The sequence below is a fragment of the Pecten maximus genome, chromosome 8 (assembly GCF_902652985.1).
Source record: "Pecten maximus chromosome 8, xPecMax1.1, whole genome shotgun sequence".
Taxonomy (NCBI): domain Eukaryota; kingdom Metazoa; phylum Mollusca; class Bivalvia; order Pectinida; family Pectinidae; genus Pecten; species Pecten maximus.
In genome coordinates this window covers 21,830,113-21,850,119 of record NC_047022.1, presented here as the reverse complement: position 1 = coordinate 21,850,119, position 20,007 = coordinate 21,830,113, and the positions used below count along the sequence as shown (strand labels likewise).

At 34.6% G+C, this 20,007-nt stretch overlaps 1 protein-coding gene across 1 annotated transcript; it reads right to left on the bottom strand.

The window, feature by feature from the left end:
• Nucleotides 1-945: 945 nt before the first annotated feature.
• LOC117332772 (microsomal glutathione S-transferase 3-like) lies at nucleotides 946-18,915 on the bottom strand. Its single transcript, XM_033891804.1, has 7 exons — nucleotides 18,844-18,915; nucleotides 6,736-6,889; nucleotides 5,873-5,934; nucleotides 5,288-5,345; nucleotides 3,504-3,576; nucleotides 2,622-2,725; nucleotides 946-2,199 (listed from the first exon to the last, which is right to left on the bottom strand). Exons 2-6 carry the CDS (start codon nucleotides 6,871-6,873, stop codon nucleotides 2,625-2,627), a joined length of 432 nt encoding a protein of 143 aa, XP_033747695.1. The 5' UTR covers nucleotides 6,874-6,889; nucleotides 18,844-18,915; the 3' UTR covers nucleotides 946-2,199; nucleotides 2,622-2,624.
• Nucleotides 18,916-20,007: the final 1,092 nt, after the last annotated feature.

Here is a 20,007-nt window from a genome sequence, read left to right as displayed (position 1 = left end):
AAATAAGATGGCTGCCATAGCGATGCTTTCTGATTGGTCGAAATTTAGAAATTGTTCCATTTTGATGAAATTTAGTATGTAGGTGTAGTATGGCACTGCGAAAACAATGGCAGTGTTTACATTTGAAAAAAAACTAAATGGTCGCTATTTCCTAGCCTCCGATTGGTCAAAATTAAATATTGTCAGATTTTGATGAAATTTGTTATATATGTTCATCACGGAATACTGTTCACTTTTGCAACCTCAGTTTTACATTTTTAGAAAATGACTACCATATACTGGCTTCTGTTGGTCAAAATTTACATATTGTTCAATTTCAATGAAAATTGGTTTATTTGGGTATTTGAGGTCTGCGAATGCAACTGAATGGGTTTCGCTCCCATAGGAACTACATGGAGGCTTCTGATTTGTCGAAATTTAAATATTGTCAAAATTTCATGAAAATTTGTATATATAAGAGTACTATTAGGGGACTGCAAATTAACTGTATGGGCTTGGCTTCCATAGTAACCACATGAAAGTTTCTGATTGGTCGAAAATTAGATATTGTTTGATTTCTGTGAAGATTTGTTTATAGGGGTTTTGGAGACTGCAAAATCAACTGCATCGGTTTTGTTGCCATATAGAGACCACATTTGCATCTTCCGGAATATGAGATATGGGGTATGTCAAGTTGGCCCCCGGACGACAATTTTAGTTTACTTTAACAACATGAGGCCATTGACCATATTCTCAAGTATGGGATCCAATCAGTACATTATGAAAAACAGTAATACATCCACTGGTCACACAGATCATGGATGAAAAACACTGATGACGGAGGTCTTAAAACTTGATGACAGAAGGACATTACCAACACTTTGTTATAAGCTGACTTGGTCAGGACACCATACCCCTTCCACAATCTCTTCACCAGGGTATGAAAAAAAAAACACTAACATATACTCTATTTGAATGTTTTCTTCTTTGAAAACATGCATTTAATCAGTTACACACAAATCTATTCTGTACATCATAATCACTAGGTGCTGTATATTTGATTAAGTACTCTGACTTTCTGTCAAATCTCAATATACATGTATGTAGTCATTCACAATAACTGGGTCATATCCAAGGACTTATTACTAATCTGCAGCTAAATTGATATAAATGATATAAATGTATTCACAATGGTATAGCACTACATAATTTGATCTCTAACCTTGGTATTAACATGTTTAACATAATTAAATACAAGCTAGGGAACACCAGTCAATCAAGATAAAGACATTTTGTTTAAAAACCAATCAAGTTTGAGAAAAGTTCAAATTTTCTAATGAAAGCAATCTTATGTTTGGAATGAATGACCATTACATTTTAAATGCAGAGAAAATGCATACATGTTTTTGTACATGTATGCTGCTATTATGCTTTGCTTTGTGCTTTTTTTTATTATTATCATTATTTCTCTTATTTAAAGGAACTTTTTTTCATCAGGTCTGGTAAATTAAAAATAAAATTACGATAAGCTATTCATTTTTGTTATGACACTTCCAATCAAAGCCAAAATGACATGGTATAAATCAACAGACACTGCATGTGTCTACCTAAATTGTAATGAAATTGTATATATGAAATATATGGACGGTATTACCACCAGCATAAATGATGTGAAACTACATTACTACAAGGTTACTAAAGTTAAATTGGCACAAAAAAATAATAAATGCTCAAAGGAAAGGCGGACATTTCCATCATATTATTAGTGTTTGACCTTCTATTGTGGCCGTGACATCGAGGTTGTATGAGGATATATAGCCATGGGGAGCTCTACCAGCAGTTGTGATAAAAACATAATATAGACTACACTGTATATTTAGTTTTACTTTTATCTAAACAGGTAGCAGTAAATATTGAAATATACATTTCTTCTATTTTAATAAGTACAGTATGTAAAAGTGGAATTCTGTACATGATCATTTTCCAAAAAATAAACCCAATTAATTTCTTAAAGTCATTCAAGCAGTCAAATCACACAATTTACTGAAATATTATGAATACTTATAATGTCATTACCTAATAGTACAAATATTACATAAACATACAATATCCTATTTCAATTAAAACACATAGAGAAATACTGCACCAAAATAAACAAAAAATGTCAGCTGCTAATTGACACCAAACATCCAGAGCTCAATTCCTCTCAAAAATCATCACCTGCAAAATACAAAATAGGAATTAATAATAAAACAATTTAAAAAGTATTTTTATTAGAGTTTTATCATATGAAGAGAACATTTTCAACAAATATGTTAACAATCGTACGCGTGCCACCATGAAAGTCAACTAGGGATTAAAGCTGATATGGATGTAAAAGACTTGGTGTTTTATCAACATGATTTATTAACATTTAAAATTCAAAGTAAGGATTTAAAAGAGAATGGTACAACTGTATAAGACATTATTTCCTTTTGTGACATTTTCAATATGAAAATTTGAGTAAAAATTAACAGGTGCTTGGGAATGATTAATTAAACAAATTCACAAGCCTGATCAGTAAGACTTATCCGTCTTCTGTAAAATACAATATATGTCAATTAATTATCTTTCTATGAACATTTCTGAACGGTGATACTTACAATTTAAATCAGTTTTAGTTGTCTCACTGCCACACCAACAGAGCAGCCTAGCATGGTCAGTAAACCAATGTACCCAAATGTTCCCCATCGTCTCTTCTCCGGTTCTACAACAGACAGACAAGGTCGTTATACTGGGGGTTTTATTTTGTAAGGTTAGGTCGTTATAGAGGGGGATTTACATGGTAAGTCAAGGTCATTGTATTGTGAGTTTCATGTTGTAAGTAAAAGTTGTTGTACCGAGGGAGTTAAATTGTTTGTCAAGGTCATTGTACTAGTGGATGTATGTTGCAATACAAGGTTGTTATACTGGAGGGTTTACATTGTAGAATGTAAGTAAAAGGAATTTTCATTGTAAGTCAAGGTTGGTATACAGGGGGATTTACATTGTAAGTCAAGGTTGTTATACAGGGGGATTTACATTGTAAGTCAAGGTCATTATACAGGGGGATTTACGTTGTAAGTCAAGGTCATTATACAGGGGGATTTACATTGTAAGTCAAGGTCATTATACTGGGGGATTTACATTGTAAGTCAAGGTCATTATACAGGGGGATTTACGTTGTAAGTCAAGGTCGTTATACAGGGGGATTTACATTGTAAGTCAAGGTCGTTATACAGGGGGATTTACATTGTAAGTCAAGGGCATTATAATTCGGGATTTACATTGTAAGTCAGGGTCATTATACTGGGGGATTTACGTTGTAAGTCAAGGTCATTATAATTTGGGATTTACATTGTAAGTCACGGTCATTATACTGGGGATTTACGTGTTAGTCAAGGTCATTATACTGGGGGATTTACATTGGAAGACAAGGTCATATATGCTGTGAGGCAAAGGGATTATACTGGCAATTCCAGGACACATTTAGATCAAATATGTACCTCCAGTGCTGTATCCCTTTGCAAATGCTATTCTGCCAATCTGATAAATTGTTCCTGCTCCTGCTGATGTAAGCTAAAATGTAAAAACATGCATGCTGTTACCATATATGTAGACCCCCTGTTACAGGTGTAATTAAGCACTGATGCACTGTTTGCAAACTGTATGAATCCGCATAGTGGATTCTTACAGAAGTTTGCAAACAAAATTTTTTTCATACCCCTATGAAACTAAAAAATAATTTACATCAATGCTTATAATTAATTCTGCATACAAACAATCGAAAATTAATGATTATTTTATGGATTACAAACACTTACAGGATACTGTAGACCCCATAATACAGGTGTAATATATTCTATAGATTACAAACACTTACATGTACAGGAAACTGTAGACCCCCTGTTACAGGTATAATATATTATACATATTACAAACACTTACAGGATACTGTAGACCCACTGTTACAGGTGTAATATATTATACATATTACAAACACTTACAGGATACTGTAGACCCACTGTTACAGGTGTAATATATTATATATATTACAAACACTTACAGGATACTGTAGACCCCCTGTTACAGGTGTATAATATATTCTATAGATTACAAACACTTATAGGATATTGTAGACCCACTGTTACAGGTGTAATATTATATATATTATAAACACTTACAGGATACTGTAGACCCACTGTTACAGGTATAATATATTATATATATTACAAACACTTACAGGATACTGTAGACCCCCTGTTACAGGTATAATATCATATATATATTACAAAGACTTACAGGATACTGTAGACCCCCTGTTACAGGTGTAATATTATATGGATTACAAACACTTACAGGATACTGTAGACCCACTGTTACAGGTGTAATATATTCTATAGATTACAAACACTTACAGGATACTGTAGACCCACTGTTACAGGTGTAATATTATATGGATTACAAACACTTACAGGATACTGTAGACCCACTGTTACAGGTGTAATATATTCTATAGATTACAAACACTTACAGGATACTGTAGACCCACTGTTACAGGTGTAATATATTATATGGATTACAAACACTTACAGGATACTGTAGACCCACTGTTACAGGTGTAATATATTCTATAGATTACAAACACTTACAGGATACTGTAGACCCACTGTTACAGGTGTAATATTATATGGATTACAAACACTTACAGGATACTGTAGACCCACTGTTACAGGTGTAATATATTCTATAGATTACAAACACTTACAGGATACTGTAGACCCCCTGTTACAGGTATAATATATTCTATAGATTACAAACACTTACAGGATACTGTAGACCCCCTGTTACAGGTATAATATATTCTATAGATTACAAACACTTACAGGATACTGTAGACCCACTGTTACAGGTATATTATTATATATATATATTACAAACACTTACAGGATACTGTAGACCCACTGTTACAGGTGTAATATATTATATGGATTACAAACACTTACAGGATACTGTAGACCCCCTGTTACAGGTATAATATAAATGGATTACAAACACTTACAGGATACTGTAGACCCCCTGTTGCAGGTAATTTTTTATATATATTACAAACACTTACAGTATACTGTAGACCCACTGTTACAGGTGTAATATTATATGAATTACAAACACTTACAGGATACTGTAGACCCACTGTTACAGGTGTAATTATATATATTACAAACAATTACAGGATACTGTAGACCCCCTGTTACAGGTATAATATATTATATATATTACAAACACTTACAGGATACTGTAGACCTCCAACAAAAAGCAACATCAGGAATGTAGGGTATCCTTCCAGTCTGAAATGCATTAAGCAGTGTTTGATCAAATGTTCAAACTATTGGGTTTGATATAACATAATATTTGAAATTTAGTTGAAATTGAATTTGTTGTCAAGTTAAAAATCAAGATGGCATTTACTGCATGCAGCAATATCAGTTTTCCTATTGTCTCGAAAATAACAACTAGCAAACTATAAAATTAGTATGATTAAATGCTGATATCATGTCTTTTTTCAATATTTTGTCTGGGTAATAGGATTTTCCCAAACAAATTCTTGTTTTTTTTCCTTATAGTTCAAAATACATTTTTAAGTTAGTTCGCCTGAGGGCCACATATATGTATACATTATATGTATATTTAAATTTCACTCCCAAATGACAAGAATGATCAGGACCATTCATCAATCGCTCCCTATAATTCAATGTACCATATGAGATGACAGCAGGATCTGTGATGGTAGTCCCATAAATCAAAGTAATATATTTCAAAGAACAAACTAAATATCTTTATATTACATTTCTACTGTTTGAGAGAATAAACTTACGTGTTCTGGTGAGCTCTCTGGATGCAGTTGAATATTTTGTTGTCAGAGTACATGTTTGGGTACTGAAAAAATTAAATCAATAACTCGATGATACGATTTATAGAGAAAACCAGTATCACTATAAACATTATCAAAATGTTATCAAACTATTTCAAAGTTAACACTGACTCATGTCCACTGTTTAATTGACCAAAACTTAGTCATTGGTAGGAGGTAATTATCTTAATAATTAATGAAGAAAATTAATAAATTCTCACGACAGGGAGTCTGTATTATAACAACATGCAATACTAAAGACAACAAAAAGTATTATCAAAGAAAAAAAACCCATCACGTCCAGGGGAATCATCTTGGTGTACGTATACACAATCAAACAATGCCATAACCAAATGAATCATTGTGAATCAGGGGGAAATATCATTTAAATTACCACAATTTAGGAAAACAACAGACCTTGAACTAATATGGTCTGGTGATCTTACATTGTTATCTGGCTTCTGACCTTGACCTTTGGGGCTGCAACTACTTGTATGATTTCAATCAACTTACTGTAGCTTTACAATGAATCACAATAAATTATTTATAAGATATAAAACATTTGACATTGGCCTTTTGATTGGTAATAGCAGTTTTTCCAGTTACCCCTACACTGACTTACTGTAACATTTGACATTGGCCTTTTGATTGGTAATAGCAGTTTTTCCAGTAACCCCTACTCTGACTTAAGATGGCCATCTGTTTGCCATATAGGATTTATTATCTGCTAATAAAAACATAGAAGTAATTTCTAAGAAATATAGCAAGAATTATTCACAGACAGGTAAGCCTGCCCTGAATCCTAAGAAACATGATACAGAACTTACAGATACTTCATACTGTTTGCGAGCCTTTGCAACATTCATGGCCATCCACATGTTGACAAAGGTGCTGCCCACTCCAGTCAGAATCACGTAGCCGTAACCTTCGGGCAGGTCCTCCATTATCTTCGACAAGCCACCCATTTTGATTGTAGTGTTCCTGCAAATAGGATCACCATCCCATGTTCACAATGCAAATCCATGGGGACTTAAGCTTGGAAAATTGTATTACATGCATATGAAATACAAAGTTTGCACATTTACATAAAAGAAAATACAAGGTGCCTTGATAATTTAAATTTTAAAAGATTTTACAGTAAAGTCAGCTGTGCGAAAGTGGGGTATATAGGTAACTTATAGACTAGTTTGAAGTTTAAGTCGAGTGGTAGAATACATGCTTAGGGAGCTTGAGTGTAGAGGCGTTCTCTGCATCCATTGGCTGTCAAGCTATATTATCCCTATACCATCTACTACTAAAGAGTGAAACGAAGTGACGCATCTTTGATAGATCAAAATGTGTAGAGGTTGCTAGGGGTTTCCCTTTAGCTTAATCTCACTAGGGATTAGAAATGTGTAATTTTCCTCGCCCCAGTGTAGATTTTGAACACATTCCACTAAAAATCACACAAGGTTTTTGTTATTCACACACGTTCGCTAAAAATCACACAAATTTTCATAATTCACGTAGGTTCCCTAAAAATCACACAACGTCGGTAAACATCACAGTGGCCCGGTAAAATTCACACAGATCATGGCACGGCTGTGTACCATGCATGTATTCGGCACACCTGAGCAGGGCATCCATTAACCCGAGACCTCGGGTCAATGACGCAGCAAAATTTAATTTGACGCACGATTTTTGCATGCCGTGCTTCACATTTTGACCACCACTGTAATTAGTCTATCTGTTGTCCAATACCCAGGCTCAACAAAGGGTTTATTTGCTATGGTCAGTGACACTAATTAGTAGAATTCCCCTAGGGGTCAATTAAAACAGCCACTCAACTGTGACTAATCCAACTGCCGCTGCCGATTGCCATGGGGCACAGTATACACTGTACCTACCTGCATGTAGGCCTAGCGGCCGATCTGCTCTTTGTTCTAAGCAATCACATTTTAATAATTTAAATAAGTAAGCTATAGTAGATTCCGATCCCAACAAATAAATGTAACATATGTTTGTGTTAACTTTAAATCATGTATATAACAAGAATGAGATCGTAAGTAGGCCTAGTTTGCAGCATGCCAAAACAGGCGGCAGCCATTTTGTTGTTAACCTGAATAACCTTACATGTGCATGACCTCTGTAGTGCATTTGACAGGATGGGAAGCGTAAATCATTCCTGTTACATTTTGGCGGCAAATATGAAAACAGGATTAGCATATACAAATAAAACCCCTAGAGGCTGAGCAGATTAAAAATAAAAAGATAAAAAGATGCTTTTACAAATTATGCTTAACCCATGTAAGACATTTAATCACAATTTCAGGAAGAAAACTGTGATACAAGTTTTATTTGTTAAAAGGTTTACAAAAAATCTATTTCAGTAATAATTCAAATAAAACAAAAAATAATTAAGTTTTAATTGTACTTTATTCACCAAAAAATATATAATTAAAAGAAAAGTTTCATTTTTTAAAATACTTTTATTTATCTATAAAAACAAATATTGGAAAATAAATTAAAATGAACTTAATTTTTTTGAATATTATTCAATTTGATTATAATTTTAAAAAAATGACACATTTATCTGTTTACATTTGGAAACCAATAACCGTTAAGTTTACAATTTCATATTTTGACTCTCAGGATTTTGATTTGACTCTCAGGATTTCATAGCTGAGAGTCACTGACTCTTGAGATTTTAATCCTACTGGTGCCCTGACCTCGGCAGATTAATTAGCTATACAGACCTATTGTAACTGCCAATCAGCTGTGTACAAAATAAACAGATGATTAAATATACAATTAACTGTTTATTGTGTTTCTTTTCGTTTCCATAGATCTGAGAATTAAGAAAATCTACGTCCTATTTACGTGATGGTAAGTATATTTGTTGATTAAAAATATGTGCTTGTGTCAGAATTATTAAACATCTCACCAAAATATTTAATGGCGTTTGTTATTATTATTATTTGTTATTATTTTTTATTATTATTTTCCCATTGAAGACATGGATGCGAAGAAAATGTCTATTATAGTTACGTATTGCAATTCCGTATAGGTAAGTGGATTTGTGGCTTCAATGAAACGTGTTAACTCAAAATCATAATATTGACCATCTATTGAAACATACATACATGTACCATATAATTATTAAACGTTTCACGCAAAGATGTAACAGTGTTTGTTTTTTATTACCATAGAAAAATTACATTTGCTGCAGCGACGTATCGGTAAGTGGCAGCCACGTCACGGGTGAGCGCGTTCACCTGTGTGTAATCACGCGTGTAGCGAGAATGTGACCTTGACGATCGGCAAGTAAACTTGTGAACACTGTGATCTGGCTGAATCAAAGCTCTGACAATTAAATGTGTATCGACTGATTTATGGTAGTGTTTGTTTTCTTTTTTTTCACGTTTAGCCGGGGACATTGATGTGATGATTAATAGATTAAAAGTATCCTGTAGAACAATACCACGGAATTATTAAATGTCTCTCGCAAAGTTGTGTTATGTTGTTTCTTTATACAGTATTTTTACTGGAGATAACTGTTCGTGATCGGCATGTGTCGGGACACACGTACACAGATCGAAAGCACCAAATTTGTTACGTACGAAGTGACACATGAATCTTGGCAGATCTAGTTTTGTACTACTCCTAAAACATAAGAGGCCGCTGGTCGGCTCTTTTTCTATCGGATATTATTTTGCCGACTGTTACACGGCGCCTGTCAAAAGTATCTCGCCGTGTAAAACCTCTAACATTGTTGGGAGTAGTTTTGTACGTTATATCTTGCTGAATTGTGGGCCTTATACTGGAAAATCATATTTGACTTTTTTGTGTGTATTAGTAGACTAATCACGACGACACGGGCACGGACTATCCGTGTCGTCCTTGATGACCTTTCACCTTCAGTAGATGGCGCTGTGTCCGCAGAACTTCAGACAATAAAAAAAAATAATGGTCGTCTTGCGTTATATTTGGTGCTTAACTACAACTCAAACTTAATTGATATTTTTGTGTGCTCAACAATCTGGCTGCTATAATATATAACAGTGTCATAAGTGTACATAACGTGATTTATTTATTTTGCAGGTTACATCCTGACTGATTCAATGAGGGGTACGAATTTGAGGTTATCTGCGACGAAAATGTGATCTGATCTTTATTGTTTATTTCTTCATTTATTGTAGTTAAAGTATATTTTTTACTGTATGTATATTTTACTTCAGATACTGAAACTGGTGGTGGATTTTTACGGGTTGGGCGGGCTCATCTTTAATGGTGCATGTTGCCAATATTTTTTTTTTCCATTCGAGACAGGGCGATGGACCGAAACGTCTCGTGAAAATGGAATTTGTCCGCTATGTTTTACTGGGGTTGGATGCGAGTTTCATGATTTATTTTTATGTTCAAATATATACGTCAGTCAAATTCGTAAAAAGTATATGCCTAGTTCACATGTAACCCATCTAATCATAAATTAAAGAATTATTATCATTATGCAATATTAAAGTATTATCAAATCTATCTATGTTCATTAAGAGACCTTTATACTTTATACTTATTTAGTATGTATGTCTCTGGTTCATCCAATTACTAAAAAGACATCTAAAAATAATGTGAATTTAAAACATGAATTTGTAAGTCATATATAATGTATGTTGTAAAAATATTGAAATGATATGTTTTAAAAAATACATGTTATTTCAAGTATTATTTTTCGTTTAAAAAGTTATTAATCAGTTCCAATATCTAGCAAGCTTATTTGACACTCAAAATTACTCGCTGCTACATTGGGACGACCGGGCGACCGATCCTTTCAACTTTACCGGGACACCCCGCGGGGCCTGTCCTATCTAGTGTGAGGGGCACAGGTGTACAGATAACGCCTTGATTGACAATAATGAATGGAGGTTTGTTCGTAATTAAACAATAAAAATGTTAAGAGAATATCGTATATGACAATACACGTACGATTTTTTTAGTTTGACTTTCAGCGTCGTACTGATCGCGTGTTACAAATACATTTTGGGGGTCTAAAAGTTGCTTTTACACATTTAAAAAAAAATTGAAAACTTGCTAAAATCCGTGACATCAACTCATGTTTTTTCTGCAAGACGTACTGCAATCATCACGCATATGACCCATTATCCTTAAAACGTGTCTGTTGGTCAAAGTCTATGCAGTTTTCCTTTTCTCGTTGCCGTTCCCTGCGAGCTTTTAATGGAGTTTGTCGGGGGGAAATGGATTAAATATAAACGATTAATGTTCGAACTATCAATATATAGAAAAGTGTTGTTTGTATTTAAAAAAAACAACGTTTTAGAACTGTCCGCCGATTCGAACTGTCCGAGGTTTATGGTTATTTGCAAAATTTATTACGAAACAATTGCAAAATACGTAAAAAAAATGTTCATTTGTAAAAGGAAGTTTCCGGGATTCATGTTCTGCAATAATTATGCCTTTTTACATGTGTAGAATATAGTAACACTTTCTGCATACAATTAATGATTTTAACCACATGCAAAAATACCTGTACCCAGCTCTGAAAGCATGTGGAAGGAGTCGAGTATACTGCTCCATGCAATTGAAATGTCAATAATATTCATACCAAGCTTTCCGGGGTATTTCTTTAAATTCCACTTCATATTTATGCTACGAATATTAGCATCATGCTGAATTTTCTCATGAAAAACATAGTCCTGTTTATTATGAGGTTTGTTTCGTCCTGAAATATTCTTATGAACTTCGAGGTAAGTGGAAATCTGGACAATTTCATCCCCAATCATCGACTGAGGGACCAAGGCCGAGAGGACTAATGTCATCAGCACAGGTAAATTTTCACACCTTCTAGTAGAAACCATACAAGTCAAATCACCTTACCTTAGTTGGTAACTGAACGGGTCTTAGCTTACGGCTATTAGATAAGCCTCTTCATCATTCATTAGACCAGATCAAATATAGACGCAATTTAAATGTGAAAAGAACTAAAAATCAAAGACAACCATCATTTTCATGACAAAATACAAGAGTATTAGTAGCTCAAGACAGTGATATTAAAACAGGGGTCGTCATAGCTATGATTGGACGCACCTAATTACTTCAATATAATAATCTACATATACGGAAAAATGACATACAAATGACGTTTTTTTTTTTTTTGCACATTTTTATTTACATTTCCGGATGTGATGGATATCTCAAATCACCATACACTCTTAAAATGTACTGTACTGTCAGTCCCTTCCTTACAGATGGACTTTGTACATAAGTACATACATTCTAATACTGATCAATCTTAGACAATAAAGTCTGTTTGATACTCTGGCCTATTCAAATAACCTTACTCGTTCGATCACCAGAGCCTTTCCATTGGAAACCACATACGTCAAATCACCTTACCTTTGTTGGTAACTGAACGATTCTTAGCTTAAGACTATTAGATAAGCCTCTTCGAATTTGTAATTTATTGTGATTAGACGTTCCATGTATATAATATATAAGAGAAGTCGACAGTAATGATCTTGACTTGAAATAGACAAGACATCACGGGAGTATAGGGATAATTTTATATACTGGTAGATTACAATGTATAATGCTACAAAATACAAATCCGTCTTTCAACGTCAGACGCCCGATACATGTCATTTATACAAACCACTCTGTATGGCTACAAGCTAATATAAGACTATATAACTGACACTGGCACGGAATCCAAACTCACAAATAGGACACAGGATTTTGACACGTTTCTATGAATGAGAAATTAAACAAAGGCTCCGATACTTATAAAGCATATACATGTAATTCGAAGTGTAAGTGATCGAGTTTGGGTGGCAATAACATGTTTCTTGATTGTTGTAAAATAAATAAAGTTTAGATTACTAAATGGTTTTTCGGACACTGAGATAGAGTTTTCATTCTGGATCATATGGCAACTCGTCTAGTCCCTCTGATCTGATGTTATTAAGCCTTAAAATAGCCATGATGTCTTGCAACATAGGTAGGGTTATTATTCATTCCATTCAATTACATTTATATCATTCAGAAATACGAAGAATCATCAACAAAAAATGGATTCAAAATATCTCAGTATGCCAAGCTATCAACCTGCCGATCTGAAGTCAGTGGATTTTTTTAAACGACCAAAATCTAATTCTGTGATATCCTTACACTGGGTAATTCAGATACATCTAAACGTATTATCAAATAACCACCTGACACCCTTTTTAGGGGATATCAGAAACGTTAGCGCACAGAGACACGAGGGACGGCGGGGTCCACGAGAGGCTTGAATACTGCCAACTGTATGACAGGGATTGGAGACACCACTGGTTTGAAGACTGACCTAGTGTGCTCTTTTGTAGTTGTGCACTGAGCCGTGAAGTCGTGACTTCCACTACTGCTACACTTAAGACAATCATATCAGGTCTGCTAATTGATGTTATATATACGTATATATGTAGTTTATTTTTTTTTTTCAAAATCCTTTGATATTGAACTTGATCACAGGCAATGTGAATGTATCCAGCATTTAATTTCAGTTTTGCTCAAAATAATTTGCTTAAAAAAACAACAAAAACTAATTAGTGCATGTGGAATTAATTCAGCTTTTCACAGATCCAAAACTGAAACGACTGGACGAGAAGTGGTTCACAATAAGGTAGTGTAGTTAAGTCGATGTCGTCTCGCTACGTCGTTACTAACAGACACTTTCCAACCCATGACGTGTGAAACGAAGTAAAAGTTACCACCTCATAGATATTAACAGAATTATCGTTGAGCATGCTGCTACTTCACAGTACTGGAAGAAAAGTGACAAATGTCGCCACCAGAGGCGATCTTGTGACGAGATCAACAGGAGAACGAAGAAGATGGAATGGTGTGTATATTTCTCAAATGATTTTTGAACCAAGTCCTAATGAAAAAAAATGTATTGTTATTTTCTGTAGGATTATGTAAAAAGACTATAAAAATGATACGTGAACTTGATTGACAGCTGACACTTGCTCTTCCAGCCAAGACAATTGACCTGTCTTTTCTTCAAGACCATAGGTTGAGTCATACATTACCAGTGATTTTGTTCCGATACATAACATCATTGTCTTTTACCTAAAGAAAGAATAGCATGTTAACAAAACAAAATGAAAGACGTTCACATATACATCCATAAGGAAATATTTAAACTGTACTGAAATATCTGACACACGTAAATGGCTAAATTCAAATACATACCAAATTACTTACACACGACACAAATATTGATTCCAGTGATCTGTGCATGCTAAAAAAGAGCCGATATATACAACAATAATCATTTGCTTATCAAAGACATTTCTGTCTTGTCGCGTGTGTCGTATGCAGTTTCATTGTTGTAACCTCAGACTTGGTACCTACAAAAAAAATAAAATATTTAGTCATAAAGAAATACTTAATGTTAATCTTGAAAATTAAATCGCCGGAAAATTTTCAGACCCTCTACTTATATGATTAAAAAGCATCTAGTCAGTGATCGTAGCAGCCTGATTGCAGTTACAGTAAAACTCGATTGTGTCTAACACGGTTGAATCGAATGAGTCGAACGTTTTGTTCGGTCCCGATTTTTTCCTTCTTTATCTTAGTTAATTAAGCATGAATGATTCAAACACTGTTGAATCAAAAACTGCGGTTGTGTTGAATATATTTTGTGGTTCCCCCTTCTAAACTAGACTCTATACCAAAATTTCCATTTTTGTGTCGAACATCGAGGCGTCATGCTGTCTCAGGTAAAATTTGGTGACCTCGCCTGATTGACCGAGTGTGACCGATCAGCCGTAGCGGTGTTACCAGAGCCTATTGTTAGGTCCCGGCTGTCGGTCGCACATCATCCCTTTGTTTATACCGGTGCACGGGTGAAGTAAAACGTTCAGGTATACATAATTAAGAAAATATGTGTACGTTTTAGTCTACAAACCAATATGTGTTCTGTTTTGATACACATGGCCGCCGACAAAAAAAAAGGAATAAGTAAAAAGTAAACGATAAATTACATATCTTTCATCGAAAAATGCACAGAAAAAATACTTGTCCGTCATTGATTTATTTATATATGCCTAAATTCTGAATACGACGATGCAATAGTAACAATGATATGCGGGATGTTTTTACCCTGTTTAAAAGATCGTGGGAATGCATGATCATGCAGCCGATAAACACTGACCGCGGCCTTCACCTTTGATACAAAATCAGCACGTGTACGGTCGATCAATTTTTCCTGAACTCAAATATTAGTACGGGGTAAAATCGACTAGCAACTTCAGAGTAAGGAACAATGTTCAATCTACTGAAGATGAAAGGTCATCAAAGACTGCGCGGATAGTCGTGCAAAACAAATAGGATAATCCAGTAATTACAACTTAAGCAAGATGTAACGTACAAAACTAGATTCCTGTCATTTCGTACGCAACAGTTTTGATGCTCACGATCTGTGTACGTGTGTCCCGACACATGCCGATCACGAACAGTTATCTCCAGTAAAAATACTGTATAAAGAAACAACATAACACAACTTTGCGAGAGACATTTAATAATTCCGTGGTATTGTTCTACAGGATACTTTTAATCTATTAATCAACACATCAATGTCCCCGGCTAAACGTGAAAAAAAAGAAAACAAACACTACCATAAATCAGTTGATACACATTTAATTGTCAGAGCTTTGATTCAGCCAGATCACAGTGTTCACAAGTTTACTTGCCGATCGTCAAGGTCACATTCTCGCTACACGCGTGATTACACACAGGTGAACGCGCTCACCCGTGACGTGGCTGCCACTTACCGATACGTCGCTGCAGCAAATGTAATTTTTCTATGGTAATAAAAAACAAACACTGTTACATCTTTGCGTGAAACGTTTAATAATTATACGGTACATGTATGTATGTTTCAATAGATGGTCAATATTATGATTTTGAGTTAACACGTTTCATTGAAGCCACAAATCCACTTACCTATACGGAACTGCAATACGTAACTATAATAGACATTTTCTTCGCATCCATGTCTTCAATGGGAAAATAATAATAAAAAATAATAACAAATAATAATAATAATAACAAACGCCATTAAATATTTTGGTGAGATGTTTAATAATTCTGACACAAGCACATATTTTTAATCAACAAATATACTTACCATCACGTAAATAGGACGTAGATTTTCTTAATTCTCAGATCTATGGAAACGAAAAGAAACACAATAAACAGTTAATTGTATATTTAATCATCTGTTTATTTTGTACACAGCTGATTGGCAGTTACAATAGGTCTGTATAGCTAATTAATCTGCCGAGGTCAGGGCACCAGTAGGATTAAAATCTCAAGAGTCAGTGACTCTCAGCTATGAAATCCTGAGAGTCAAATCAAAATCCTGAGAGTCAAAATATGAAATTGTAAACTTAACGGTTATTGGTTTCCAAATGTAAACAGATAAATGTGTCATTTTTTAAATTATAATCAAATTGAATAATATTCAAAAAAATTAAGTTCATTTTAATTTATTTTCCAATATTTGTTTTTATAGATAAATAAAAGTATTTTAAAAAATGAAACTTTTCTTTTAATTATATATTTTTTGGTGAATAAAGTACAATTAAAACTTAATTATTTTTTGTTTTATTTGAATTATTACTGAAATAGATTTTTTGTAAACCTTTTAACAAATAAAACTTGTATCACAGTTTTCTTCCTGAAATTGTGATTAAATGTCTTACATGGGTTAAGCATAATTTGTAAAAGCATCTTTTTATCTTTTTATTTTTAATCTGCTCAGCCTCTAAGGGTTTTATTTGTATATGCTAATCCTGTTTTCATATTTGCCGCCAAAATGTAACAGGAATGATTTACGCTTCCCATCCTGTCAAATGCACTACAGAGGTCATGCACATGTAAGGTTATTCAGGTTAACAACAAAATGGCTGCCGCCTGTTTTGGCATGCTGCAAACTAGGCCTACTTACGATCTCATTCTTGTTATATACATGATTTAAAGTTAACACAAACATATGTTACATTTATTTGTTGGGATCGGAATCTACTATAGCTTACTTATTTAAATTATTAAAATGTGATTGCTTAGAACAAAGAGCAGATCGGCCGCTAGGCCTACATGCAGGTAGGTACAGTGTATACTGTGCCCCATGGCAATCGGCAGCGGCAGTTGGATTAGTCACAGTTGAGTGGCTGTTTTAATTGACCCCTAGGGGAATTCTACTAATTAGTGTCACTGACCATAGCAAATAAACCCTTTGTTGAGCCTGGGTATTGGACAACAGATAGACTAATTACAGTGGTGGTCAAAATGTGAAGCACGGCATGCAAAAATCGTGCGTCAAATTAAATTTTGCTGCGTCATTGACCCGAGGTCTCGGGTTAATGGATGCCCTGCTCAGGTGTGCCGAATACATGCATGGTACACAGCCGTGCCATGATCTGTGTGAATTTTACCGGGCCACTGTGATGTTTACCGACGTTGTGTGATTTTTAGGGAACCTATGTGAATTATGAAAATTTGTGTGATTTTTTGCGAACGTGTGTGAATAACAAAAACCTTGTGTGATTTTTAGTGGAATGTGTTCAAAATCTACACTGGGGCGAGGAAAATTACACATTTCTAATCCCTAGTGTCTGTAAAACACAGTTCTGGCAAACAGATGGTCACATGCAGTTTCCACACAAACATGTACATTATTATATACATTAAGCTACTCGCCTTCTCGTCACTTATTATATATAATGGTGCCATTGACCACTGTAAATGCATTTGCTGGAGTTAGAACCTGGCATGGCTTGATGTTCTGTCAAGGGGGCAAACACTTTAACAAACAAAAGGCCCATGGGCCTTTACTTCACATGAGCTTTGAAATATTGAAGTTATAAATTCAAATGACCCTTTTTGGCCCCACCTAGCCTGAGTTTTCTCTGGCCCTGTCACCATGTCTGGTGTAGGGCCAGAGCGCACTACTATACGAAAATGTGGAATTATCCGACACTGTTTGGTGTCGCTAAGAATTTGGTACAAATACAATAAAATCGGGTGTGACATAACACCTAACTTACATATATTGATAAATGAGATATTTATTTACCCCAGAACACCAGAGTCTAGTATGAAATTTTGACTAGCGTAAAGCGTGGGTCTATACGGACGGAATAAAACACCTACATGGGACTAAATGGGTGTTCTGGGGTAAATAAATATCTCATTTATCAATATATGTAAGGTAGGTGTTATGTCACACCCGATTTTATTGTATTTGCACAAATTCTTAGCGACACAAAACAGTGTCAGATAATTCCACGTTTTCATATAGCGCTCTGGCCCTACACCAGACATGGTGACAGGGCCAGAGAAAACCTGGGCTATAGCTATATAGGCCCCACCCATCAGCGCAGGTTTTTTTAATAACCCGCCAACTTGCATATAATACGAGATTTTGCATATTATACGCCAGTTCGAGTATGGATTTGTTACTAAAAATAGACGGAATCGATTTAATTGCAAATTTTGTAATACATTTCATAATGGTGATTTAAATTACGAGGATATTTTATAAAAATATATTTTATAAAAATATGTTAACTAAAAGTTCCTTAAATAAAGAATGAATGACAATGAATGCTACTAGACATTCTAAATATTGAAACTTTATGCAATAATGTGTATTTTTGCACGGACTTGAGTTCTGTAGTCAGACATGAACAATTGATATGATTTACGCACGGTACATGTAGTCGACCTTTGGGCTTTTCAAAGTACATCTCAGTGACTGTCGGCAATGTCAGACGCCAACAGTAAGCTTAGGAGAATTACGTATATTAGGTAATTCACACTTTTGCGTATATTCCATTCTTGTCTAAACTGTGCAGTAACACACCTTTATGGCATTCGAAGGAATATAATATATTTACCTGAGAAAACAGTCAAACGTGCAAGGACACCGGCAAATTGCGTTTCTTGTCTGATGCAAGGAAAGTTCCGAACGGAAAGGGTTATTATAATTTGCTCGTGTCCGGAAGCGGTTCGTTGTTTTCCGGATTTTCTATTTTTAATATCGGAAACGATTCTGAATCAAAAATCACGGGAAGAACATGGCTCCCTGCATTATAAAGGTATTTGATGAGAAAGATTAAAAAGGCTGAAAAATCAACAAATATCAAAAGAGAACAATGAAAGAGATTAGAACCAACAGTCTACGTCGAAGAAAAAGATATTTAGACGAAGAATAGAAAAAAGCATACTGGGTGCGAGGTCCGCCTTGGAAAAGAAAGATGCTATGACGATTTCCAAGAAACTAAACGTATTGTTATGAAAATATGGTTGGTGAGTAGTGTAACATTGAAAATAGTCAACAGATATCCAGTTGAATATCAATTCCGATATAATCATTAAAATGTCAATTTTGAAAATTGTAACCCGATAATTGGAATTATTTAATTAATCTTGCAGGATAGTTCCGGATCCTTAATTTTTGTTTGTATAAGCCTGAAGGCTCTGCTATAATCAAATTTGATTACAAGAAGAAGAAGAAGTTGCCGTCCAGGGAGCTTTCGCAATACTTACTTGGAGTAAAATAACTTCAAATATTCTGACATTCGTAGAAAGTTAATAAACCATACTTATACCGCCTGTAATTACTTATTACATACTGGAGTCCATTATTACAGCAAAGCAATAAAACATATAAGAATGGTCCATTTTGACGTTAATTATGTGTATAATGATAGATCACACGGATTATCTAAATACTACCGAATGGCACGATTTGAAGCATATATTTCAATTTTTCACGGGCCGGTTCTAAATCGGGATAATTTTTGGCAAACTTTCGCAATATTTATGGCCTGCAGGTTTATACGGCACAGTATAGTGTACACTTTTAACGATTTCACAGGAAAGTAAATACATTATATACTGTACCTACTACAATGTTCCAATGTGAATACGTTAAGGACCTCTTACACTTATAAACCCACCCGAGCCTTGGCATGGTAAGGGGACTTAAACACAGACCAATATATGTATCACATCTCTTTTGGCACAACAGGGCCTCCTCCACGCACCGCACATATATG

What these genes read in the sequence shown, in the direction of transcription:
- LOC117332772 (XM_033891804.1), bottom strand. Translation starts at nt 6,873, where the DNA reads ATGGGTGGCTTGTCGAAGATAATGGAGGACCTGCCCGAAGGTTACGGC. An exon ending in TTGGAGGTCTACAGTATCCT is followed by an intron (nt 3,577 to 5,287) that starts GTAAGTGTTTGT and finishes TTTACATTTTAG; the next exon opens with CTTACATCAGCAGGAGCAGG. An exon ending in AAAGGGATACAGCACTGGAG is followed by an intron (nt 2,726 to 3,503) that starts GTACATATTTGA and finishes TGTCTGTTGTAG; the next exon opens with AACCGGAGAAGAGACGATGG.